This window comes from Scyliorhinus torazame, chromosome 3 (assembly GCF_047496885.1).
Source record: "Scyliorhinus torazame isolate Kashiwa2021f chromosome 3, sScyTor2.1, whole genome shotgun sequence".
Lineage (NCBI taxonomy): Eukaryota > Metazoa > Chordata > Chondrichthyes > Carcharhiniformes > Scyliorhinidae > Scyliorhinus > Scyliorhinus torazame.
Window position 1 is genome coordinate 64,582,167 of NC_092709.1, and position 27,895 is coordinate 64,610,061.

Here is a 27,895-nt window from a genome sequence, read left to right on the forward strand (position 1 = left end):
CCCGACCTGGTGGGCCAGTTCCAAAGCTAAGTATCGGCCTATAGTGTTAGAGATAGTCTAGAAAGTAGAGTTTATGCATGAGTAGTGATTGACTGTGTATCATAAATGTGTTTTGATTTGAAGCTTACTAACTGGTGTACTGAGTTATTGATCAGCACTTGAACTTGAACCTCGTGGTGGTATCATAAAGATACCTGGCGACTCTAGAGCAAAGGTTATAGAAACAGAGCAAATTAAATAAAGACACAACGAACAACAAATTAAGAGCCAACCAAAGTTAGCAACACCCTTCCCGGTCCTTCAGTGGGCCAACCCCTTCCCTGGCTACCCTCTTGCTTTTTATGTACGTGTAAAAAGCCTTGGGATTTTCCTTAACCCTATTTGCCAATGACTTTTCGTGACCCCTTTTAGCCCTCCTGACTCCTTGCATAAGTTCCTTCCTACTTTCCTTATATTCCACACAGGCTTTGTCTGTTCCCAGCCTTCTAGCCCTGACAAATGCCTCCTTTTTAAAAAAAATTCTCCTTTTTCACATTTTCTCCCACATTTACACCCATCAACAATAAACAATAATCAGCAAGATATGTCAATCCCCATAATAACAACGATCCCATCCGCCCACCAACCCCCAAACCTCAGTCCACATGTTTACATAAACAAATGACAAAAAGGAATCAGGGATTACCCATAGTCACCCTTAATCTTACACAGCTCCACCCCCCCCCCCAACCCCATCCCCCCACCCACCCTCCCAACTAATGTTCGATGTTATCCAGTTCTTGAAAGTGCATAATAAATAGTGCCCATGACTTGTAGAACCCCTCCGAGCTTCCGCTCAGTTCAAACTTAACCTTCTCAAGGGTCAAGTATTCCAACAGGTCCCCCCCGCCACGCCAGGGCACTGGGTGGAGAGGCTGCTCTCCATCCCAGCAGGATCCGCCTTCGGGCGGTCAACGAGGCGAAGGCTATGATATCTGCCTCCGCTCCCGTTTCCAACCCTGGCTGGTCCGACACCCCGAATATGGCCTCCTGGGGACCCGGGTCCAGTTTCACACGCACCACCTTGGAAATTACCCTAAACACCTCCTTCCAGTACTCCCCTAGCTTTGGACAGGACCAAAACATATGAACGTGATTCGCGGGCCACCCCCCCGCAACGCTCACACACATCCTCTACTCCTTCAAAAAATCGGCTCATCCTCGCCCTCGTGAGGTGCGCTCTATATACCACCTTCAGGTGTATCAGCCCCAACCTCACACATGAGGTGGAGGCATTCACTCTCCGGAGCACCTCACACCAGACCCCCTCCTCTATACCCTCTCCCAACTCTTCCTCCCACTTTGCTTTGATCCCTTCCAGGGGTGCCTTATCCTCTTCCAGAAAAGCTCCGTACACCGCTGACACTGCCCCCTTCTCCAGTCCCCTTGTCGTCAACACCTCCTCCAGGAATGTGGAAGCCAGTTCCTCTGGGAAGCTCTGTATCTCCTTCCTGGCAAAATCCCGAACCTGCATGTACCTAAACCCTTCTCCCTGCTCTAGCCCATACTTCACTTCCAGCTCCCTCAATCCTGCAAACCGACCCCGAAGAAACAAATCTTTTAGCGTCTTAATCCCCTTCTCTTCCCATTTCCGAAAACTTCCATCCCACCTCCCTGGCTCAAATCTGTGGTTCCCCCGAATCGGCATTTCCCTTGACCCTAAACCCAACCCGAAGTGTTGGCGAAACTGCCTCCAGATTTTCAATGAAGCTATTATTACCGGACTCCCTGAATATTTCCCCGGAGCTATCGGGAGCGGCGCTGTTGCAAGTGCCTTCAGCCCCGACCCCCTGCACAAACTCTCCTCCATTCTGACCCACTGAGAATCAACCCCTCTGACCCAGCTCCGCACCTTCTCCACATTCGCCGCCCAGTAGTAGTACAACAAGTTCGGGAGACCCAAACCCCCTGCCTGCCTTCCCCTCTGTAGCAGCACCTTTCTCACTCTGGCCACCTTCCCTCACCATATGAATGAGGTAATCCTTCCCTCAATCGCCCTGAAAAAAGTATTTGGCAGGAAAATCGGTAGGCATTGAAAAATAAACCGGAATCGCGGCAACACATTCATTTTAACCGCCTGTACCCGACCCGCACGTGACAGTGGAAGGCCGTCCCACCTTGCCTGATCGGCTTTCACTCTCCCCACCAAACTAGTGATGTTGTACCTGCGAAGCCTCCCCCACTCCCGGGCAACCTGCCCCCCCAGATACCTAAAATTAGTCCCTGCTCTACGGAATGGCAGCCCCCCCACCCCTGCCCCCACCCCCGGCCGAGACACCACAAAGTACTCACTCTTGTCCAGGTTCAACTTGTACCCCGAGAAAGACCCAAATACCCGCAGTAGCTCCAATATTCCTCCTATCGACGCACTCGGCTCCGACACATACAGCAGCAAGTCGTCGGCATATAAAGACACCCTATGCTCTATCCCCCCTCGCACTATTCCTTTCCATGCTCCCGAACTTCTCAATGCGATGGCCAACGGCTCAATCGCAAATGCAAACAGCAGGGGGGACATAGGACATCTCTGTCTCGTCCCACAGTGGAGAGAGAAATATCTCGAACTGATATTATTTGTGCGGACATTCGCCTTCGGTTCCTTATATAATAGCTTTACCCAGTTCACAAACCTTGGTCCAATCCCAAACCGCTCCAGCACTGCCATCAGGTACCCCCATTCTACCCGATCAAACGCCTTTTCGGCGTCCAATGCCACAACTACCTCTGTTTCCTTTCTTTCCGCCGGCGCCATAACAATGTTCAAAACCCTCCTAATGTTCGAAAACAGCTGCCTCCCTTTCACGAACCCCGTCTGATCCTCCCCTATCACCTTCGGAAGGCACTCCTCCAGCCTACCCGCCAGTACCTTCGCCAACACTTTTACAGAAGTGATATGGGCCGATACGACCCACACTCCGTCGGATCCTTATCTTTTTTTAGTAACAGGGAAATCGATGCCTGCCCCAAGGTTTGCGGCAACACCCCCTTCCCTGTCGCCTCCTCAAACATCCCCACCATCAGGGGTGCCAACCTATCCTTAAATTTTTTATAATATTCCACCGGAAACCCATCCGGCCCTGCCACCTTCCCCGACTGCATCCTCCCAATCGCGTCCTTTATCTCCTGCTCCACTATTGTTCCTTCTAATGTAGCCCTGTCCCCCTCCCCTAGCCTCGGGTACTCCAACCCATCGAGAAATTCCTGCATCTCACGGTCTCCTCCGAGTGGCTCTGACTTGTACAACCTCTCATAAAACTCCTCAAAAACCTTGTTAATCAGCACTGGGGCCACCACCAACTTCCCTGCCCTATCCTTCACCTGAAGAATTTCCCTTGCCGCTGCCTCCCTCCGGAGCTGACCTGCTAACATAGCTGCCTTATCTCCATGTTCATAAATTGCACCCCTTGCTCGTCTCAGTTAGCGCACCGCCTTCCTGGTGGCCAGTCGGTCGAAGCTCGCCTGTAGTTCCTTCCTCTTTTCCAGCTTCGCCGGGTCCCCATCCTTTGCATACCTCCTATCTACCTCCAACATCTCATCTATTACCCTCTGCCGCTCCAACCTCTCCTCCTTATCCACCCTGGCCTTAAACAAAATTACCTCACCTCTCACCACCGCCTTTAAAGCCTCCCAGACGACTGCCTTCGACACCTCACCCGTACAATTGAAACCTACATATTTCTTAATTACCTTTTCAATTTTCTCACAGAATACTTGGTTCCCCAAAAGCCCCACATCCAGTTTCCACCCCGGTCTCTGCGCTGCCCCCTTCTCTAGCACCATATCCACCCAATGTGGAGCGTGATCTGACACTGCAATTGCAGAGTATTCCGACCCCTTGACTCCAGCCAGCAAAGCCTTCCCCACCACAAAAAAGTCTATCCGCGAGTATACCTTATGGACCGCTGAGAAAAACGAATACTCCCATTCGCTTGGGTGCAGGAACCTCCAAGGGTCCACCCCTCCCATTTCCACCATTAGCCCAGCCAGCGCCTTCGCACCCCCTGATGGGACCATCGAGCGCGGCCGTGATCTGTCCAACCTTGGCTTCTGCACCAGGGTCCAGGCCTCCCCACAATCAGTTCACGCGTGTCTAAGTCGGGAATAGCCCCAAACACCATCCTCGCGAATCCCACATCGTCCCAATTGGGACCGTATACACTTAACAGCGCCACTAATCTCCCCTCCAATGCCCCTGTCACAATCACATATCTACCCCCCGATCTGCCACCACCTTCTCCATCTGGAAGCGTACCCTTTTGCTGACCAGCACCGCTACCCGTCGAGCCCTTCCATCAAATCCGGAGTGAAACACTTGGCTAACCCAGCCCTTTTTTAAGTCTCACCTGGTCCTTCACCCTCAAGTGAGTCTCCTGCAGCATTGCTACATCGGCTTTCAAATCTTTAAGATGTGCAAGCACCCTTGACCTCTTGACTAGACCTCCTAGCCCTCTCACGTTCCACGTGATTATCCTTACTGGTGGTCTCTCACCCCTCCCCCCCCCCCCCCATTCTTATCCACCATCACCATACCACCGGGCCCTGCCCCATAAGCCTGACCCGCCCCTGTCCATTGTTAACATCGAACCCCTTCCCCCCCCCCCCCACCCCCCCCCCCCCCCCCCGAAGAACCCCCCCTACAAAAACATCCCCCAACATCCCTCCCTCCACCCCCTCTTGCTCGCCTCGTAGGCCCATTGAAGCCTGCTATCCAGGCTCCAACGTTCGCAGTCCTCCTCTCACCTCATCCCCGTTCACTAACTGACTCTAGTTAGCTAGCGCGGGTGGCTCCCCCCCGCCAATACCTCTCGCCCCCTTCCGCCCAGTCCCAGAGAAAGAAACACCAAAACAAACCCAACAATCCAACCCCTACAATTCACTAACATAACATTTAACCGTCGCAACACAGAACGCCATTAACTTGAACTCTGTAACAAAGCAAAGAGAAGTAAATTTCAATACAAATCAGTAAAAAGAAAGTTGTAACATTTGTACATTTTCCAGCTGCTCAAACACAGTCCACAGTCTCTCTTCCAGTTCCGCTCTTCACGTCTGTCCCAAGCCTTCTGCCCTCACGAACACCTCAGCCACCTCCGCTGTCTCAAAATAAAAGTCTTTGGCTTTATATGTTACTCTCAACTTCTCCGGGTACACCACACCAAATCGCACCCCCTTCTTGTACAAAGCCGCCTTCACTCGCCCAAACGCCGCTCGTCTTTTTGCCAACTCCACCGTCCAGTCCTGGTAGATCCGAACCGCAGTCCCATCCCACAGCACCTCACGCTTCTGCTTCGCCCAGCTTAATACCTTCTCCTTCATACAAAACTTATGGAAGCAGATAATTACTGCCCTTGGCGGCTCGTTCACTTTGGGCTTCGGCCTTAATGACCGATGAGCTTGGTCTAGCTCGTACAGGGTGGGGTTCTCACCCTCCCCCATCAGCTCCGCCAACTTCTTAGCGAAGTGTTGCGTTGGCCTTGGGCCCTCTGTCCCTTCGGGCAAGCCCACAATTCTCAAATTGTGCCACCTTGAGCGGTTTTCCAAGTCTTCCAGCTTTGCTCGGAGCCTTCTGTTAACCTCCACCACCCTCCGCAGCTCGGCCCCCATCGAGGTGACCTGGTCGCTGTGTCGTGTCACGGCCTCCTCCACCTCCTTCATCTTCTCGCCCTGCTCTCTCACCTCGGCCAATGCCTTTGCCACCCTGATCGGGCCGATTGCCTCCTCCAACAATTACCTCACCACGACCACCATCTCTTTCCTCAGGATCTCCATGTGCCTCACCAAACGTTTTTCCAGCTCCACCACCATCACCTCGGTCATCTTCTCCACCGTAAGTAGTGCGGCCCCGCCTTGCAGGTCGACTTCCGCCATCCTGTCAACACTTTTGCTTTTGCTCGTCTTCTCCTTCGGCGGCGAACCCGCGTTTCCTCCTTTCTTTGACGCTGCTTTTCGCATCTTTTAGCGGCTTATTGTTTTTTATCTTCTTTCCTTTCTCCTCTCTCCCCCTTCACCCTCCTGCCCTTCATCAATCTGACATTCTTCTTTTTTGAAAAAAAACCTTTTACCAATCTTCTATAAATCTTCTTTCTTTCTCCTCTACATTCACCTGGGACCAGGCTTCAACCTTCTTCTTCCTAGGTGGGAGCCATCCGACGTGGAGCACCCTCTCTACATGGTGCCCTGGCCTCAGGCCTGCCGCCTCGGCTTCCTCGTAGCTCCGCCCCCGCTGCTCTGACCTGCCGGGCCCGGCACCTCAGCCCCCGCCGCCCGACACCCGCGCGGGGTTCTTCGCCGGCTTTTAAACCGGCCCCGCTGGCTGCTCGTGGCGGCCCCAAAGGCCGACGATAGTCAGGGGGTGCGTGAAGATTCGGGGATTTCCCCGAAATTTCCGCGAATCGCGGCCACCGGCGGGAGCTCTTTTTTTTGCAGCCGCCTTGCTCGCCTACCCCACCGGAAGTCCTCCTTTTTCTTTTTGAGGAGACCTACAATATTTCTCGTTGTCCAAGTTTCCCAAAATTTGCCATATTTATCCTTCTTCCTCACAGGAACATGCCGGTCCTGAATTCCTTTCAACTGACACTTGAAAGCCTCCCACATGTCAGATGTTGATTTACCCTCAAACATCTGCCCCCTATCTAGGTTCTTCAGTTCCCGCCTAATATTGTTATAATTAGCCTTCCCCCAATTTCGCACATTCACCCTAGGACCACTCTTATCCTTGTCCACCAGCACTTTAAAACTTACTGAATTGTGGTCACTGTTCCCGAAATGCTCCCCCAATGAAACTTCTATCACCTGGCCAGGCTCATTCCCCAATACCAGGTCCAGTACAGCCCCTTCCCGAGTTGGACTATCTACATATTGTTTTAAGAAGCCCTCCTGGATGCTCCTTACAAACTCTGCCCCGTCCAAGCCCCCAGCATTAAGTGAGTCCCAGTCAATATTGGGGAAGTTAAAGTCTCCCATCACAACAACCCTGTTGCTTTTACTCCTTTCCAAAATTCTGTCTACCTATCTGCTCCTCTATCTCCCGCTGGCTGTTGGGAGGCCTGTAGTAAACCCCCAACATTGTGACTGCACCCTTCTTATTCTTGATCTCTACCCATATACCCTCGCTGCCCTCTGAGGTGTCCTCCCGCAGTACAGCTGTGATATTCTCCCTAACCAGTAGCGCAACTCCTCCACCCCTTTTACATCCCCCTCTATCTCACCTGAAACATCTAGGGGGCGATTCTCCCAAATGGAGCCCAAGTGTTCACGCCGTCGTGAACGCCGTCGCGTTTCACGACAGCGCGAAACAGGCACGGGTCGACCGATTCTGGCCCCCATAGGGGGCTAGCACGGCGGTGGAGTGGTTCACGCCAACCTGGGCCGCGCCAACCTGCGCATGCGCAGGGGGCTTCTTACGCGCGCCAGCCCCGACTCAACATGGCATTGGTGTTCAGGGGCCGGCCGTGCAGGAAAGTAGGCCCCCCCCCAGGGACAGAGCCCCCCTCTCCCCCCCCCCCCCCCCCCGCCTCCCTCACAGGCTGCTCCCGACCCTTCACGCAGAGTTTCCGCCAGCAGCAACCAGGGGTGTACGGCGCCGGCAGGACTCTGTCGTAGCTGCACGGCCCATCCGGGCCGGTGAATCAGTGGGCCCGCTGATTCCAGCGGCAGCGCAAATGGCGCCGATTCTCCGCATCTCGGATAATCGCGCGCCGGCGTCGGGGCATCGTGGCGTGGTTGCGGCAATTCTCCGGCCCGGCGCGGGGCTCGGAGAATCGCCCCCCTAAATCCAGGAACATTTAGCTGCAAATCCTATCCTTCCCTCAACCAGGTCTCTGTAATGGCAACAACATCATAGTTCCAAGTACTAATCCAAGCTCTAAGTTCATCTGCCTTACCTGTTATACTTCTTGCATTAAAACATATGCACTTCAGGCCACCAGACCTGCTGTTTCAGCAACATCTCCCTGTCTGCTCTTCCTCAGAGCCATACTGGCCCTATTCCCTAGATCTCCCTCAATTTTTTCACCTTCTGACCTATTGCTCCGGTACCCACCCCCCTGCCATAATAGTTTAAACCCTCCCGTGTGACACCAGCAAACCTCGTGGCCAGGATATTTATGCCTCTCCAGTTTTGTTGCAACCCGTCCTTCTTATACAGGTCACACCTGCCCCGGAAGATCTCCCAGTGGTCCAGATAACGGAAACCCTCCCTCCTGCACCAGCTGCTTAGCCACTTGTTTAGCTGCTGTATCTTCCTATTTCTAGCCTCACTGGCACATGGCACAGGGAGTAACCCAGAGATTACAACCCTAGAGGTCCTGTCTTCTAACTTTCTGCCTAGCTCCCTGAACTCCTGCTGCAGGACCTCATGCCCCTTCCTGCCTATGTCATTAGTACCAATATGTACAACAACCTCTGCCTGTTTGCCCTCCCCCTTCAGGATGCCCGCCACCCGTTCCGAGACATCCTGGACCCTGGCACCAGGGAGGCAACATACCATCCTGGAGTCACTTTCGCGTCCACAGAAGCGCCTATCTGTGCCCCTGACTATAGAGTCCCCTATGACTATTGCTCTTCTGCGTTTTGACCCTCCCTGCTGAACATGAGAGCCAGTCGTGGTGCCACTGCTCTGACTGCTGCTGTGTTCCCCTGATAGGCTAGCCCCCCCGACAGTATCCAAAGGGGTATACCTGTTCGAAAGGGGGACAACCACAGGGCATTCCTGCACTGACTGTCTGCCCCGTCTGGTGGTCACCCATCTCTCTGCCTGCACCTTGGGTGTGACCACATCTCTATAACTCCTATCTATGATGTTTTCCGCCATCTGCATGCTCCTAAGTGCATCCAATTGCTGCTCCAACTGAACCACGCAGTCTGTGAGGAGCTGCCATTGGTCACACTTGCTGCAGATGTGGTAGATCGGAAAGCTGGAAGCGTCACAGATCTGCCACATCTCACAGTTGGAGCACTGCACCCTGCTGAGTGACATTTAAGCACTAGTTAATTAATTTAAAATAAACACATGAATTATTGTCAGATTGAGTTACAATTAACTATATGGCCCTGACGTTAGATTTTTACTGTAAAATTAAATGCTAAATACCGATCTCTGCCCTCCGGTTTAGTTACTCCACTATCTAGTTAATCAATTAGATTTGTTTTGCAATATTATTTTTTATTCAAAATTAACAGATTCCCAACCAGCTAATCAGGTCACAGCTTTACTGTGATGTCACATCCATTTTCCCTCCCACATAATTTGAAAAGGTAATAAAAATCACTTACCTTGCCAGGATGCTCTCTGGTTCTCTCCCTGCAGATTAATTTTACAGTAAAAATCTAACGTCAGGGCCATATAGATAGGAGATTCTGTGGTCGCGAGCGAGACTCCCGGAAGGTATGTTGCCTCCCGGGTGCCAGGGCCAGGGATGTCTCGGATCGTGTCTTCAGGATCCTTAAGGGGGAGGGGGAGCAGCCAGAAGTCGCGGTGCACATTGGTACCAACGACATAGGTAGGAAAAGGGGTGTGGAGGTAATAAACAAGTTTAGGGAGTTAGGCTGGAAGTTAAAAGCCAGGACAGACAGAGTTGTCATCTTTGGTTTGTTGCCGGTGCCACGTGATAGTGAGGCTAGGAATAGGGAGAGAGTGCAGTTGAACACGTGGCTGCAGGAATGGTGTAGGAGGGAGGGCTTCAGGTATTTGGATAATTGGAGCGCATTCTGGGGAAGGTGGGACCTGTACAAGCAGGACGGGTTGCATCTGAACCAGGGGGGCACCAATATCCTGGGAGGGAGGTTTTCTAGTACTCTTCGGGAGGGTTTAAACTAATTTGGCAGGGGAATGGGAACCGGATTTGTAGTCCAGCAACTAATGTAGCCGATATTCAGGACGCCAAAGCGTGTAATGAGGCAGTGGGGAAGGGAACACTGACAAAGGAGAGTACTTGCAGGCACGGAGATGGGTTGAAGTGTGTATACTTCAACGCAAGAAGCATCAGGAATAAGGTGGGTGAACTTAAGGCATGGATCGGCACTTGGGACTACGATGTGGTGGCCATCACGGAAACTTGGATAGAAGAGGGGCAGAAATGGTTGTTGGAGGTCCCTGGTTATAGATGTTTCAATAAGATTAGGGAGGGTGGTAAAAGAGGTGGGGGGGTGGCATTATTAATTAGAGATAGTATAACAGCTGCAGAAAGGCAGTTCAAGGAGTATCACCCTATTGAGGTAGTATGGGTTGAAGTCAGAAATAGGAAAGGAGCAGTCACCTTGTTAGGAGTTTTCTATAGGCCCCTCAATAGTAGCAGAGATGTGGAGGAACAGATTGGGAAACAGATTTTGGAAAGGTGCAGAAGTCATAGGGTAGTAGTCATGGGCGACTTTAACTTCCCAAATATTGAGTGGAAACTCTTCAGATCAAATAGTTTGGATGGGGTGGTGTTTGTGCAGTGTGTCCAGGAAGCTTTTCTAACACAGTATGTAGATTGTCCGACCAGAGGAGGGGCAATATTGGATTTAGTACTGGGTAATGAGCCAGGGCAAGTGATAGATTTGTTAGTGGGGGAGCATTTTGGAGATAGTGACCACAATTCTGTGACATTCACTTTAGTAATGGAGAGGGATAGGTACGTGCAAAAGGGCAAGGTTTACAATTGGGGGAAGGGTAAATATGATGTTGTCAGACAAGAATTGAAGTGCATAAGTTGGGAACATAGGCTGGCAGGGAAGGACACAAGTGAAATGTGGAACTTGTTCAAGGAACAGGTGCTACGTGTCCTTGATATGTATGTCCCTGTCAGGCAGGGAAGAGATGGTCGAGTGAGGGAACCATGGTTGACAAGAGAGGCTGAATGTCTTGTTAAGAGGAAAAAGGTGACTTATGTAAGGCTGAGGAAACAAGGTTCAGACAGGGCATTGGAGGGATACAAGATAGCCAGGAGGGAACTGAAGAAAGGGATTAGGAGAGCTAAGAGAGTACATGAACAATCTTTGGCGGGTAGGATCAAGGAAAACCCCAAGGCCTTTTACACATATGTGAGAAATATGAGAATGACTAGAGCGAGGGTAGGTCCGATCAAGGACTGTAGCGAGAGATTGTGTATTGAGTCTGAAGAGATAGGAGAGGTCCTGAACGAATACTTTTCTTCTGTATTCACAAATGAGAGGGGCGATATTGTTGGAGAGGACAGTGTGAAACAGATTGGTAAGCTCGAGGAAATACTTGTTAGGAAGGAAGATGTGTTGGGCATTTTGAAAAACTTGAGGATAAACAAGTCCCCCGGGCCTGACGGGATATATCCAAGGATTCTATGGGAAGCAAGAGATGAAATTGCAGAGCCGTTGGCAATGATCTTTTCGTCCTCACTGTCAACAGGGGTGGTACCAGGGGATTGGAGAGTGGCGAATGTCGTGCCCCTGTTCAAAAAAGGGACTAGGGATAACCCTGGGAATTACAGGCCAGTTAGTCTTACTTCGGTGGTAGGCAAAGTAATGGAAAGGGTACTGAAGGATAGGATTTCTGAGCATCTGGAAAGATACTGCTTGATTCGGGATAGTCAGCACGGATTTGTGAGGGGTAGGTCTTGCCTTACAAATCTTATTGAATTCTTTGAGGAGGTGACCAAGCATGTGGATGAAGGTAAAGCAGTGGATGTAGTGTACATGGATTTTAGTAAGGCATTTGATAAAGTTCCCCATGGTAGGCTTATGCAGAAAGTAAGGAGGCATGGGATAGTGGGAAATTTGGCCAGTTGGATAACGAACTGGCTAACCGATAGAAGTCAGAGAGTGGTGGTGGATGGCAAATATTCAGCCTGGATCCCAGTTACCAGTGGCGTACCGCAGGGATCAGTTCTGGGTCCTCTGCTGTTTGTGATTTTCATTAATGACTTGGATGAGGGAGTTGAAGGGTGGGTCAGTAAATTTGCAGACGATACGAAGATTGGTGGAGTTGTGGATAGTAAGGAGGGCTGTTGTCGGCTGCAAAGAGACATAGATAGGATGCAGAGCTGGGCTGAGAAGTGGCAGATGGAGTTTAACCCTGAAAAGTGTGATGTTGTCCATTTTGGAAGGACAAATATGAATGCGGAATACAGGGTTAACGGTAGAGTTCTTGGCAATGTGGAGGAGCAGAGAGATCTTGGGGTCTATGTTCATACATCTTTGAAAGTTGCCACTCAAGTGGATAGAGCTGTGAAGAAGGCCTATGGTGTGCTCGCGTTCATTAACAGAGGGATTGAATTTAAGAGCCTTGAGGTGATGATGCAGCTGTACAAAACTTTGGTAAGGCCACATTTGGAGTACTGTGTACAGTTCTGGTCGCCTCATTTTAGGAAGGATGTGGAAGCTTTGGAAAAGGTGCAAAGAAGATTTACCAGGATGTTGCCTGGAATGGAGAGTAGGTCTTACGAGGAAAGGTTGAGGGTGCTAGGCCTTTTCTCATTAGAACGGAGAAGGATGAGGGGTGACTTGATAGAGGTTTATAAGATGATCAGGGGAATAGATAGAGTAGACAGTCAGAGACTTTTTCCCCGGGTGGAACAAACCATTACAAGGGGACATAAATTTAAGGTGAAAGGTGGAAGATATAGGAGGGATATCAGAGGTAGGTTCTTTACCCAGAGAGTAGTGGGGGCATGGAATGCACTGCCTGTGGAAGTAGTTGAGTCGGAAACATTAGGGACCTTCAAGCAGCTATTGGATAGGTATATGGATTACAGTAAAATGATAGTGTAGATTTATTTGTTCTCAAGGGCAGCACGGTAGCATTGTGGATAGCACAATTGCTTCACAGCTCCAGGGTCCCAGGTTTGATTCCAGCTTGGGTCACTGTCTGTGCGGAGTCTGCACGTCCTCCCCGTGTCTGCGTGGGTTTCCTCCGGGTGCTCCGGTTTCCTCCCACAGTCCAAAGATGTGCGGGTTAGGTGAATTGGCCAATGATAAATTGCCCTTAATGTTCAAATTGCCCTTGGTGTTGGGTGGAAGTGTTGAGTTTGGGTAGGGTGCTCTTTCCAAGAGCCGGTGCAGACTCAAAGGGCCGAATGGCCTCCTTCTGCACTGTAAATTCAATGTTAATCTATGATTAATGTAGGACAAAGGTTCGGCACAACATTGTGGGCCGAAGGGCCTGTTCTGTGCTGTATTTTTCTATGTTCTATGTAACAGTTACAAGCCAGAAGAAAGAAAACAAAGCGGTAGGGAAAAAGCACCTTCTCCCACTCTGCACCGAATTACCTCACTGCACCAAATTACCAAGTTCCAATTCCCACTCTGGCTGTGTCTCACTTAGGATGTGTCGCCTTCACGTACGCAGCTTACTGAGTATCCTTAAATAATGAACATAAGAGAGTTGTTTAATCATTGAACCACACGGCTTCCGGTGGCGACTATGAGGGAGTAGGTCGCACATTTGGTGGCTCCTGCTCTGGCTAGACATTCGGACCTTTCCCCCCGACTTTTTTTTGCGTTTTTAAGCACTGGACTTGAAGAAACAGTGAATAAGTGTCTGGTGCATTTATTGGTTTATGGAACAGAGAGCCCGACGGGATCAAAAGGGAAGAAACAAAAAGACAAGCTCGAGGTGGGTGTTGATTGCAGCAGCGGACAAGATAACCGGTGTCCAGACCCCTGGGAGGAGCTCCTGCAGATCATCCGGGAAGGCTTCGCCAAACAGAAACGGGAATGTCTGGACCCGATTAAGGAAACGGTGGAGATGATGGAGCGGAGGCCAGATGCCCAGGACCGGACGATCCAGAAACTGGAGAAGGTGCTAGCTGAACAGGAGGAACACCAGACGGCAGCGGAGATGAAGATGGGGATGCTGAGGGACTGGCAAAAAAGGCTGCTGGAACAGGTAGAGGATTTGGAAAACAGGTCCCTTGGCAGAACCCAAGGGATGTTGGCCTCCCGGAGGGGGCTGATTCCGGGGAGTTTGTGGCGAACATGTTCCAGAAGCTGCTGGGAGATGGGGCTTTCCCCCAACCGTTGGAGGTGGATCGGGCGTACAGAGCGTTGGCGAGGAAGCCGCGGCAGGGAGACCCCCCCTCGGGCGATGGTGATCAGGTTCCACAGGTACCTGGATAAGGAGCACGTTCTCCAGTGGGTCAAGCGCACGCGGAACTGTTAGTGGGACAACAGCATTCTGCAGGTGTACCAAGATTTAAGCGTGGAGGTGGCCAAGAGGAGGGCAGCTTTAATCAAATTAAGTCGATCCTGTTCAAGAAGCAGGTTAAGTTCAGACTGTTGTATCCGGCGTGACTCTGGGTTACGCATGAGGACCAACATCGATACTTTGAGTCGCCCGAGGACGCTATGGAGTTCGTCAGAAGGAAAGGACTGGTGCCAACTTGAGAACACGCTGCTCTAAGTTTGAGAAACTGTTTTTCCTGTTTGTTTTAAATGATGTTTGGACTGATTTAAGAACAAAGAACAAAGAAAAGTACAGCACAAGAACAGGCCCTTCGGCCCTCCAAGCCCGTGCCGACCATGTTGCCCGACTAGACTACAATCTTCTCCACTTCCTGGGTCTGTATCCCTCTATTCCCATCCTATTCATGTATTTGTCAAGATGCCCCTTAAATGTCACTATCGTCCCTTCTTCCACCACCTCCTCCGGTAGCGAGTTCCAGGCACCCACTACCCTCTGTGTAAAAAAAACTTGCCTCCTACATCTACTCTAAACCTTGCCCCTCGCACCTTAAACCTATGCCCCCTAGTAATTGACCCCTCTACCCTGGGGAAAAGCCTCTGACTATCCACTCTGTCTATGCCCCTCATAACTTTGTAGACCTCTATCAGGTCGCCCCTCGACCTTCGTCGTTCCAGTGAGAACAAACCGAGTTTATTCAACCGCTCCTCATAGCTAATGCCCTCCATACCAGGCAACATTCTGATAAATCTCTTCTGCACCCTCTCTAAAGCCTCCACATCCTTCTGGTAGTGTGGCGACCAGAATTGAACTATACTCCAAGTGTGGACTAACTAAGGTTCTATACAGCTGCAACATGACTTGCCAATTCTTATACTCAATGCCCCGGCCAATGAAGGCAAGCATGCCGTATGCCTTCTTGACTACCTTCTCCACCTGTGTTGCCCCTTTCAGTGACCTGTGGACCTGTACACCTAGATCTCTCTGACTTTCAATACTCTTGAGGGTTCTCCCATTCACTGTATATTCCCTACCTGCATTAGACCTTCCGAAATGCATTACCACACATTTGTCCAGATTAAACTCCATCTGCCATCTCTCTGCCCAAGTCTCCAAACAATCTAAAACCTACTGTATCCTCTGACCGTCCTCATCGCTTTCCGCAATTCCACCAACCTTTGTTCGTTTGTCGGTTTCGTTCTTGGCTTTTCTCTTTGATAATTGTGTTTTGTTTAAGAAGGGGAAAGTAGTTAAAGAACGATTCGATTTTGGTGGGTTTTCTGTGTTGTGAGGGGAATGGTGGTGGGGATTTTTGGCTTTGTATTATTTTGAGTAGTATTATTTTGATCTGTATTATGGTGAGCGTTTGGGTTTGTTTTGCTTTATACTGACTTTGGTTGGCGTCTGTTTCTTACAGTGGGCAGTTGTCGGGGCTGGGTTGATGAGGGCGATGGTTTCGTTGGGCGGGGGAGGGCAGGTAGGCAATGATAGGTGGGAGACATGCTGGCGCCAGAGCCGTGGGCCACCCAGGCTAGCTGGGTGAGCTAGTCTGCGGGAGCACAGTGTGGGGTGTGGGGGTATACAATCAGATTAGGGATGAGGTTAGGTTACAGAATGTTGTTCGGCTGATGAGGGCGGGATTTGATTTTAGAAGGGGAGAAGAGGTTGGGGATGGGCACTGTCAGGAGGCGGGGCTACAGAGGCACTGGGCTGGGCTAGTGGCAGGCCCAGGAAAGGGGATGGCTGACGGGGGGGGGGGGGGGGGGGCAGTGCCCCCCAATTAGGCTGGTCACGTGGAACGTTAGAGGGCTAAATGAGCCGGTGACGAGGGCAAAAGTGTTCGCGCATCTTAGGGCTTTAAAGGCGGATGTAATAATGTTGCAGCAGATGCACCTGAAGGTAGCGGACCAGATTAGGTTGTGGAAGAGCTGGGTTAGTCAGGTATTCCACTCAGGGCTAGATACTGAGACCAGGGGGGGTCGCGATTCTGGTGAACAAGCGGGTGTAGTTTAAGGTGGGGGGTATTGTTTCAGACGGGGGAGGTCGCTACGTTATTGTTAGTGGTAAACTGGAAGGGAGGAAGGTGGTCCTCGTCAACAGATATGCGCCAAACTGGGATGATGCGGATTTCATAAAGAGGGTGCTGGGGAAGATACCCGACCTGGATTCCCACAAGCTGGTTATGGGAGGGGACTTCAATACAGTTATGGATCCAGGCCTGAACCGGCCGTGCTCAAGAACGGGCAGAGTGTCAGCAATGGGAAAAGAACTGAGGGAGTTCATGGAGCAGATGGAGGGAGGGGGTCGAACCGTGGAGGTTTGGCAGGCCGACAGGGAAGGAGTTCTCCTTTTTCTCGCACGTCCATAGGGTCTACTCCCGGATTGATTTTTTAATACTGAGTAGGGATCTACTGACGGGTGGTGGATGCGCAGTATTCTGCAATCACCATTTCCGACCATGCCCCACATTGGGTCGAGGTACAGGTGAGTGAAGAGAGCTTCCAGCGCCCGCAGTGGAGGCTGGATGTGGGACTGCTGGCGGATGAAGGGGTGTGCGAGAGGGTGAGGAAGTGTATACAAAACTACCTGCAGGTCAACGATACGGGGGAAGTTTCTGCAGCGGTGGTGTGGGAGGCACTCAAGGCAGTGGTGAGAGGGGAGCTGATTTCAATACGGGCTCACAGAGACAAGACGGACACGGCAGAGACGGACCGACTGTTAGCAGATTGACAGGAGGTATGCGGGGACCCCGAGTGCGGAGCTCTTGAGGGAACGGAGGAGGCTGCAGGCGGAGTTTGTGGTGGTGTCCATGGGTAAGGCAGTGGAGCAGCTCAGAAAGGCGAGGGGTGCGGTATATGAACATGGAGAGAAAGCCAGCAGGATGCTGGCTCAGCAGCTCAGAAAGAGGGAGGTGGCTAGGGCAATAGGTAAAGTGGTGGATGGAGGCGGTAAATTGGTAGGGGATGCGGCGGGTGTGAACAGAGCTTTCAAGAACTTTTATAGCAAACCCTATAGCTCGGAGCCCTCCGCGGGGCTGGAGGGGATGAGATGCTTCTCAGACAGCCTGACATTCCCAAAAGTGGGTAGGGAGCTAGTAGAAGGGCTGGGCGCCCCGATCAGAGCTGAGGAGATATTAGGGGGCTTAAAGGCCATGCAGTCAGGTAAAGCCCCGGGGCCGGATGGGTACCCAGTAGAATTTTATAAAATGTTCTCCGGGATACTGGGGCCGCTGCTGGTCAAGGTTTTTAATGAGATAAGGGACAGAGGGGCGCTGCCCCAGATGATGTCGCAGGCCACCATCTCCTTGATTTTAAAACGGGACAAGAACCCGGAGTCGTGTGGGTCTTATAGGCTGATCTCCCTTCTTAACGTGGATGCCAAACTGTTGGCGTAGCTTTTGGCCACTAGGACTGAGGATTGTGTGCCAAGTGTTATTCGAGAGGACCAAACAGGGTTTGTTAAAGGGAGGCAACTGGTGGCGAATATAAGAAGATTGCTCAATGTGATCATGATGCCCCCAGAGGGAAAGGAGGTGGAGGTAGTGGTGGCAATGGACGCGAGAAGGCGTTTGACTGGGTAGAGTGGGAGTACTTATGGGAGGTGCTGGGACGGTTTGGATTTGGGGTGGGTTTCATCGACTGGGTCAGGCTGCTATATGAGGCCCCGGAGGCGAGTGTGAGGCCAAACAGGATGACTTCCGACTATTTTAGACTGCACCGCAGAACGAGACAGGGGTGCCCCCTCTCCCCACTGCTGTTTGCGCTAGCTATAGAGCCGCTGGCAATTGCTCTGAAGGCTTCAGAGGGTTGGAAGGGGGGGGGGAGGGGCGGGCGGAGCATAGGGTTTCATTATATGCAGATGACATGCTTTTGTACGTTTCGGACCCGATGGTGGGGATGGACTGAATCATGGCGACCCTGGGGGAATTCGGCCGGTTTTCGGGGTACAAATTGAATATGACAAAAAGTGAAATGTTTGTAGTTCAGGAGAGGGGCCAAGGGGACCGGCTGAGGGAGCTGCCATTCCGGTTAGTTGGGGACAGTTTCAGGTAGCTGGGAATACAAGTGGCGCGGGATTGGGGTCAACTGCACAAGCTGAACCTGTCCCGGCTGGTAGGTCAAATGCGAGGGGCGTTTCGGAGGTGGGATGTGCTCCCGCTGTCATTAGCTGGGAGAGTACAGACAGTTAAAATGACGGTCCTCCCGAGGTTCTTATTCGTGTTCCAGTGTCTCCCCATTTTCATTCTCCGTTCCTTTTTTAAGAGGGCAAGCAAGATAATTTTGGGCTTTGTATGGGCGGGCAAGTCCCCGCGTGTGAAGAAGGTGATACTCGAGCGGAACCGGGGGGGATTCAGCAATTATTATTGGGCGGCTAACATAGCCATGATAAGGAAGTGGGTGGTTGGCGGGGGGTCGACTTGGGAGCGGGTGGAGGCAGCCTCATGTATAGGTACCAGTCTGGGGGCGTTGGTGACGGTGCCTCTGCCGTTCCCGCCGGCGCGCTTCTCCACCAGTGCTGTAGTGCTGTAGTGGTGGTGGCCCTTTGGATCTGGGGACAGTGGAGGAGGCACGTGGGAACAACGGGAGCATCGGGCTGGTCCCTGATATGTGACAGCCATTGGTTTGCCCCGGGGAGGTTGGATGGGGAGTTTCGGGTATGGCGGAGGGCGGGGATTGAGCGGATGGGAGATTTGTTCTTGGAAGGGAGCTTCCCTAGCTTGAGAGCACTGGAGGCCAAGTTTGGGTTGACGAGGGGGAATGAGTTCCGGTATATTCAGGTGCGGGACATTTTGCGCAGGCAGGTGCCATTTTTTCCACTCTTGCCACTAAGGGGGATCCAAGATAGGGTCGTGTCTAGAGGATGGGTGGGGGAGGGAAGTGTCTCGGATATTTACAAGGAGCTCATGGGGGCGGAGGAGACGCAGACCGAGGAGCTGAGGCATAAATGGGAGGAAGAGTTGGGAGGGGAGATTGGGGAAGGCCTGTGGGCGGACGCGCTGAGCAGGGTTAATGGGACTGCAACATCTCCCCTCCCAGCCTGATTCAATTTAAGGTTGTCCACCGGGCCCACATGACAGTGTCCCGGGTGAGCAGATTCTTCGGCGTAGAGGACAGATGTGTAAAGTGTCTGAGAGGACTGGCAGACCATGTCCACATGTTTTGGGTGTGTCCAAAACTTAGTAGATACTGGCAGGGGTTTGAGGACGTCATGTCTAGAGTACTGAACACGAGGGTGGCAATGGGTCCAGAGGTGGCGATTTTGGGGGTTTCAGAGGCCCCGGAAGTCCGGTTGGAGAAAGAGTCCAACGTTTTGTCCTTTGCTTCCCTGGTAGCCTGGAGACGGATACTTCTAGCTTGGAGGAATTCAAAGCCCCCGAAGTCAGAACAAAGAACAAAGAACAAAGAAATGTACAGCACAGGAACAGGCCCTTCGGCCCTCCAAGCCCGTGCCGACCATACTGCCCGACTAAACTACAATCTTCTACACTTCCTGGGTCCGTATCCTTCTATTCCCATCCTATTCATATATTTGTCAAGATGCCCCTTAAATGTCCCTATCGTCCCTGCCTCCACTACCTCCTCCGGTAGTGAGTTCCAGGCACCCACTACCCTCTGCGTAAAAAACTTGCCTCGTACATCTACTCTAAACTTTGCCCCTCTCACCTTAAACCTATGCCCCCTAGTAATTGACCCCTCTACCCTGGGGAAAAGCCTCTGACTATCCACTCTGTCTATGCCCCTCATAATTTTGTATACCTCTATCAGGTCGCCCCTCAACCTCCTTCGTTCCAGTGAGAACAAACCGAGTTTATTCAATCGCTCCTCATAGCTTATGCCCTCCATACCAGGCAACATTCTGGTAAATCTCTTCTGCACCCTCTCTAAAGCCTCCACATCCTTCTGGTAGTGTGGCGACCAGAATTGAACACTATACTCCAAGTGTGGCCTAACTAAGGTTCTATACAGCTGCAACATGACTTGCCAATTCTTATACTCAATGCCCCGGCCAATGAAGGCAAGCATGCCGTATGCCTTCTTGACTACCTTCTCCACCTGTGTAGCCCCTTTCAGTGATCTGTGGACCTGTACTCCTAGATCTCTTTGACTTTCAATACTCCTGAGGGTTCTACCATTCACTGTATATTCCCTACCTGCATTAGCCCTTCCAAAATGCATTACCTCACATTTGTCCAGGTTAAACTCCATCTGCCATCTCTCCGCCCAAGTCTCCAGACAATCTAAATCCTGCTGTATCCTCAGACAGTCCTCATCGCTATCCGCAATTCCACCAACCTTTGTGTCGTCTGCAAACTTACTAATCAGACCAGTTACATTTTCCTCCAAATCATTTATATATACTACAAAGAGCAAAGGTCCCAGCACTGATCCCTGTGGAACACCACTGGTCACAGCCCTCCAATTAGAAAAGCATCCCTCCATTGCTACCCTCTGCCTTCTATGGCCTAGCCAGTTCTGTATCCACCTTGCCAGTTCACCCCTGATCCCGTGTGACTTCACCTTTTGTACTAGTCTACCATGAGGGACCTTGTCAAAGGCCTTACTGAAGTCCATATAGACAACATCTACTGCCCTACCTGCATCAATCATCTTAGTGACCTCCTCGAAAAACTCGATCAAGTTAGTGAGACACGACCTCCCCTTCACAAAACCGTGCTGCCTCTCACTAATACGTCCATTTGCTTCCAAATGGGAGTAGATCCTGTCTCGAAGAATTCTCTCCAGTAATTTCCCTACCACTGAAGTAAGGCTCACCGGCCTGTAGTTCCCGGGATTATCCCTGCCACCCTTCTTAAACAGAGGAACAACATTGGCTATTCTCCAGTCCTCCGGGACATCCCCTGAAGACAGCGAGGATCCAAAGATTTCTGTCAAGGCCTCAGCAATTTCCTCTCCAGCCTCCTTCAGTATTCTGGGGTAGATCCCATCCGGCCCTGGGGACTTATCTACCTTAATATTTTTTAAGACACCCAACACCTCGTCTTTTTGGATCACAATGTGACCCAGGCTATCTACACCCCCTTCTCCAGACTCAACATCTACCAATTCCTTCTCTTTGGTGAATACTGATGCAAAGTATTCATTTAGTACCTCGCCCATTTCCTCTGGCTCCACACATAGATTCCCTTGCCTATCCTTCAGTGGGCCAACCCTTTCCCTGGCTACCCTCTTGCTTTTTATGTAAGTGTAAAAAGCCTTGGGATTTTCCTTAACCCTATTTGCCAATGACTTTTCATGACCCCTTCTAGCCCTCCTGACTCCTTGCTTAAGTTCCTTCCTACTTTCCTTATATGCCACACAGGCTTCGTCTGTTCCCAGCCTTTTAGCCCTGACAAATGCCTCCTTTTTCTTTTTGACGAGGCCTACAATATCATTCGTCATCCAAGGTTCCCGAAAATTGCCGTATTTATCTTTCTTCCTCACAGGAACATGCCTGTCCTGTATTCCTTTCAACTGACACTTGAAAGCCTCCCACATGTCAGATGTTGATTTGCCCTCAAACATCCGCCCCCAATCTATGTTCTTCAGGTCCCGCCTAATATTGTTATAATTAGCCTTCCCCCAATTTAGCACATTCATCCTCGGACCACTCTTATCCTTGTCCACCAGTACTTTAAAACTTACTGAATTGTGGTCACTGTTACCGAAATGGACTTACTGAATTGTGGTCACTGTTACCGAAATGACCTGGCTGTCAGACATAGCGAGTTTCTTGGGCTTGGAGAAAATCAAGTTCGCCTTGAGAGGGTCGTTGTTGGGGTTCGCCCGGAGGTGGCAACCATTCATTGACTTCTTTGCGGAGAATTAATCGTCAGCAGGGGGGGTTAAGGGGAATGTAGTATAGGGGTCAATTAGGCAGATCTGGATGGGACGTGTTACGGCAATTGCACTATGTGCTTTGTTTATTGTAGTCCTTTTGTTTTCTCGTTTTGTAATTCTACTGTTTACAATGCCAAAAAATACCTCATTGAAATTGTTTATCAAAAAAAAAATCATTGAACCACACACTTGACTTTGCTTTTTCTCGGTGCTCACTACCTAGCAATTTATGTAGCAGATATTCAAATGACCTACAGACATCCTGGAGTCAAATTCATGTTATGATCAAGTAACTATGGAGAACTGTGTCTAATCTTTTATGTCAGAGAAATTAGTAATCTTTTTAATAGCTCTTCATTCATTCAGAATGCTGGTGCCTATTTAATATGAAGTTTTCATTTACCAGATGTACAGTGAATGGTAGATTATTATAGAAGGTTTACTCTCTTATAAAGTTGAAAACTTTATTTCCTTAAATTTCAATGTGATGCATATTCACAAGAAGATTCACCTTGCATCAGTTGTAAGCAGTGACGTTGAATGTAAAAAGTATCAGTATTTATCAGTATCCATTTTTAATTTTGCTCTCTAGGTGATCACTATTGGGTTATTGACACTGACTATGATAACTATGCCATTACTTATGCCTGCCGTAGACAGAAGGATGATGGAACTTGTGATGACGGCTATGCCATCATCTTCTCCCGCAACCCACTTGGTCTTCCACCAAATATCCAGCGCATTGTTCGTCAGAAACAGGAAGAGATTTGCCTCGCTGGGCAGTTTGAACCAGTACTACAATCCGGTAAGTAACATTAAGATTTGTTAAAAATGATCAGAAACACAATATCCATCCTCCTATAGGCAATAACCCATACTAAATGCATGAAATTGGGGAAAATGTATCTAGAAATCTTGTGCTGCTCTACCTGATTTGCTGGGGCATCATGTGTGCCTAAACATTCAATATGGTGGTTTGGTATAAATATGCAGGAGTCACATCAGAACTATTTCAGTTTCTCATTCAAACAAGAATTTTATGCTTTTCATAAGACCCATTCATGTTTTTGGACTGCCTCTATATCTGACCGAACACTAAATAAACTTGCCCCACAACTCGTGATGTTGGCAGCCAGCTAGGACCCTTCAACAACACCATGTCGTAGAAGAGCCCCTTAAATATAGGTTGGTTGCTGGTTTATCATTTGAGGGCAATCATTGGTCAGTTTTCTGACTCAGAAAATTGAATTCTGACTTCTATAAAGGTTTTGCTGCTGTGGCATATTGCTGCCTCCTGTACAGTTTTGTTGAAGTCATGTGTAATCCAGCAGAGCTGCCTGAAGAACTGGGCCAACAAGGAGGTGGCAGAGTGCAGGAAGCAGCTTGCAGAAGTGGGAGGAGAAGGGCATTTCACAGAAGGTGGTGTCCACAGTGGATTATCAGGGAGCAATCAGCTTTACTGTGTCCAACTGGAATGCCCTTGCTTCAAAAAAAAAAAGAGGCCATTATTGTCTATGCCACCTACTGCAATCAGAAACTGAGCTGCATGTTAGGGCTTTGATAGAACTGCTTGTAACTGACCAGGTCACAGTGACCTTCACATTTATGCAAAAGGCATCTTTTGGGCTGCAACAGAGAGAACTCTCAGTATACAGTCCGCTGCAAAAACAAAGAGCTGTGGAACGGACCACCAACACAACATCCTCCATGTCTTTCCCCATGCGCAGAGCAAAGCAGAACATATTGCAGGATTCCGCAGGATTCCACAGAATTAAGGTGCCACGGACTGCACCTACATTGCCTTGGTTCTCCCAAAAGGATTAAACTCCCTGCGTCCAGTTTTCTTTTATGATCATAAATTACGCATCACGCAAGTTTGGTCTGATTTCATCACCACAGTCATGATTTGTTTATCCTGCACCCATCCTCTGTACTGCTTTTGGTCCTATCAGAGCAGCTAATTACGGCCCACTATTGGGGGGGGGGGGATCATTGCATTTTCATTTACCCTTCCCTAACATCTGCTGCCTCAGACGAAAGTGTTTAAAGCAGCAACTGTTACAAGTATCAGAGGTTTCCTCAAAAGCCAAGTGCATGTCAAAGAGCTTCAAATCCCTGGATAGACTTTGAAATGCCAATCTTCTATTCAATTTCACACAGCAATATTATTCCGAATGATTTGTTTGTCTAACTTTCCCTTCACACTTGAATGCATCTCAAGTACCCTTCTTTGATGCTAACCACAATATTTATAAGCACTCTTGCTGTGATTGACAGTTCCTCAGCCCATCAAAAGGAGCCAAGTGCTTTCTGCTGTGAAAAATAGGGGGTCTGGCTGGGTGTCGTGGGCCACCCTCATGCACGCTGTGAGGGGTAACCCATTATTTCTGTGATGTAGGGGTGGTGAAGAGAGAAATAATGCACCTACATGTCGATGGGGGGGCGGGGGGGGGGGGGTGCAGGATTTGCACTTTGGGGAAACGCTCTCCCTATGCATGAATTAGCATGGTGAAGGGGAGAGACCAGCATACTGGGCCCCGCTCCTAGAGCCAGCGGAGACCATTTTCAATTCTCCACTGGCGGGAGTACATATGCTCCAGAATGGAGAATCCCAGCCATAATGTCGGAAGTTGTGAGTTTATTGATTTTGATAATAAAAATAGAAAAGTGAAATACTTTTAAAAAGATATGGGCCGGGATTCTCCCCGACCCGGCGGAACGGGGGGGTCCCGGTGGGATGGAGTGGCGGGAACGACTCCGGCGTTGGGCCGCCTCACCTTGAGGGGCTAGCCCCGTGCCAGAGTGGTTGGCGCGCCGCCAGCCGGCGGGAAAGGCATTTGGTGCCACGCCAGCCGGGGCCGAAAGACTTCGCCGACCGGCGGAAGTCCGCATAGGCGAAGGGGGGGGGGGTTGTCTCTTACGCATCGACCATGGTGAAGGCTGTGGCCGAGGTGGAGGGAAAAGTGTGCCCCCCACGACACAGGCCCGCCCGCGGATCGGTGGGCCCCGATCGCGGGCCAGGCCACCGTGGGGGCACCCCCCGGGGCCAGATCGCGCGCCCCCCCCCCCCCCCCCAGGACCCCGGTGCCCTCCCTCGCCGCCTAGTCCCGCTGGTAAGAGAGGTGGTTTGATTTTCGCCGGCGGGACTGGCATGACAGCAGCGGGACTTCGGCCCATCGCGGGCCGGAGAATCGCCGGGGAGGGCCCGCCGGCCGGTGCGGCGCGATTCCCGCCCCCGCCGAATATCCGGTGCCAGAGAATTCGGCAACCGGCGGGAGCGGGGTTCACGCCAGCCCCCGGCGATTCTCCGACCCGGTGGGGGGGTCAGAGAATCCCGCCCATGAAATTTCTAAATGCTGACGTTCAGAGAGACGTGCATGTACTCACACAAGGAACTCCACTGAGTGAAGTGTAGTGCAGTGATTGTAGAACTGTGAAGGGAAGCAAGACAAGGGAATATTGTAACTAGTGGGGCAGAAGGTGATGAACATGTGAATACAATTCTCACCTTGATGAGGTCCTTGGAACTTGTTCTGATATGGTGGTCACATCCTGGGGTGTTAGCTCCGAGTATTGACTTCTTCTGTATCTTCTTTCCACTGGTGGAAAAGATATAGGGCGCAATCAACACAGCCTCATTGCACCTGTTTTGGTGATGCGATGAGACCGTTAAATCTCGCGAGATCCAGATTTGCATATTCAAGTGAGTAGTTAGTTTTACTTGAATATATCTATGCTGGAGTTACACAGGGTGGGATCGAATGGTCTGGAGACCCCGCCGTGGCGCTGTGTAGCATTGGTTTTCGCAAACGTGGACCGGGGGGGGGGGCGGGGGGGGGGGGGGGGGTCTTCCAGGCGATTGGAGGCTACCGGGTGTCGGACTCTCAGCAGGGTGGTACCCTGGCATTCCTGATGACACCCGGGCACCTTCACAGTGTCAGGGTGCCCAGGTGACATTGCCAGGCTGGTATGGGCACAGCCGAGGTGCCAGACTCCAGGACCCCGTAATTGGTAAATTGGGACATTGAGTGGGATCCGGAGGCTGGCCGTTCCTCACCGTTACCCCAAAATGAAGCAGAGTTCTGTTTATAGCGGGGTCGTTCTCACTGCTGCAAACGCAGGGAAACACCCTGCTAAACCATCCCAAAATGGGATTCATTTCCATCAAATCATTCATTAATGATTAATTAACATTAACGATCTGGAAGGAGGAACTAAGTGTACTGTTGCTAAGTTTGCAGATGATACAAAGACATGCAGAGGGACAGGTAGTATTTAGGAAGCTGGGTGGCTGCAGAAAGACTTGGACAGACTAGGAGAGTGGGCAAAGAAGTGGCTGATGGAATACAGTGTGGATACAGTGTGGATATGTGTGAGGTTATGCACTTTGGTAGGAAGAATGGAGCATACTCTATTTTCTAAATGGGGATATGCTAAGAAAATCAGAAGCACCACGGGACTTGGGAGTCCTAGTTCAAGATTCTCTCAAGGTTAACGTGCAGGCTCAGTCAGCAGTTAGGGAGGCAAATGCAATGTTAGCATTCATGTCGAGAGGTTAGACAATTAACAAGAATTAACAATGACCCAATGATTTGGAGCATTTTCAGTGATGTAAGATCACAATTATAATTAGACATTGATCCAAAACAATGAGTCAAGGATTTAAAAATTCCTAGAGTACATGTTGAGGGCAGAAATCCATTCATCATAAACCTGTCAGGGGTTAGGGAAATCCTGCCTTTGGGTTTTTCCAGGAGGCTGGCAAACCAAGTGAAATCACAGCCTCCTGACCTTTGGATGTGAATCTGGACTCCTAACAAAATCAGATGCTTCTTGCAAAGATCAGGTTGTTCTAGAGTGGGAAGCTAAAGTGCTTAAAAGTGGCTGCCCAATATTGCTGTGCCTCGCTCCTGCTCTGGCGAAAAGCTGAGTTGTGCCTTTAGTAGCATTGGTGCCTGAGCGTTTAATTGCAGTAAGGATTCTTCCCTTGACCGCAATCAGGCAATTGAGTCATTGGTGGAGGTTCCCAGCAGGCTGATATTAGAGGTATGCGGATTATTGGGACAAATATGAATATGAGTGTTTTAACTAAACCTGGTGGCTGATAATCTTATTTGATTGCTTATTCTTTCACTTGTTTTAGGTGCCTGCCCTTAAAGTTCTGGAGGAAAAAGCTTATCTGGAGGTGGAACAAACTATTTCATTATAATATGGGATTACAATTAGCGGAAATTATTTTTAAAAATTATAGATCCTTGAAAATGTCTTGGTCAGAAATAGTTGGATATTATAAATCAGTGGCTTTTTATCTGTACTTAATAGCAGACATAATGCTTGCAGTATTTTGACATTAAACATTAAAATTGAAATTGGGCCTCAGCAACAGTTTTCTCATTCTCAAATGTAGTTCAAATGTGATGGTTTTGTAGTAAACACTGGGATGAAATCTAAAGACCGTTTTTTTTTCAAACAATAGAGGAAGAAATAAGAATTGCTGTTGTCATATACTGTATGGACCCAGAGACAGACATAACTGTGACTTTTACCAATAAATGTATCAAAAATAAAGAGCGACTTAACACTAGTGTTTGGATTTTACTAATACACAGAGGGGCTGTACTTCTGTAGGGGGGTTCTCCTGGTGTCCTGTCACAACCTTGGTGGCAGAACTGTAGAAGATTCAGAGACTGGCTTTGTGCCATCATTCATTTACACTATGGCAGAATCTTCTAATAAATTGTCAAGTGTCGGGCTCAGCATGAAAACCGGCGTGTAGTTCTCCAGCTGCACAACTGAGTTTTTTCAACAGATTCTCTGTGCGCACAATAATCTGTGGGCATGATATCTGCTGTCACACTTGCAGGGCAGGGCCTGATAGAGCCGG

At 50.1% G+C, this 27,895-nt stretch overlaps 1 protein-coding gene across 1 annotated transcript in view; it reads left to right on the top strand.

Moving 5' to 3' along the window:
• LOC140408493 (purpurin-like) overlaps positions 1–27,595 on the top strand; it is a 61,156-nt gene extending 33,561 nt beyond the window's left edge. The window contains exons 5-6 of the mRNA XM_072495753.1: positions 22,604–22,816; positions 27,155–27,595. Coding sequence (XP_072351854.1) covers positions 22,604–22,816; positions 27,155–27,168 — 227 coding nt within the window. The 3' untranslated portion in view covers positions 27,169–27,595. The remainder of the gene's footprint in view (positions 1–22,603; positions 22,817–27,154) is intronic.
• The last annotated feature ends 300 nt before the right edge of the window (positions 27,596–27,895 follow it).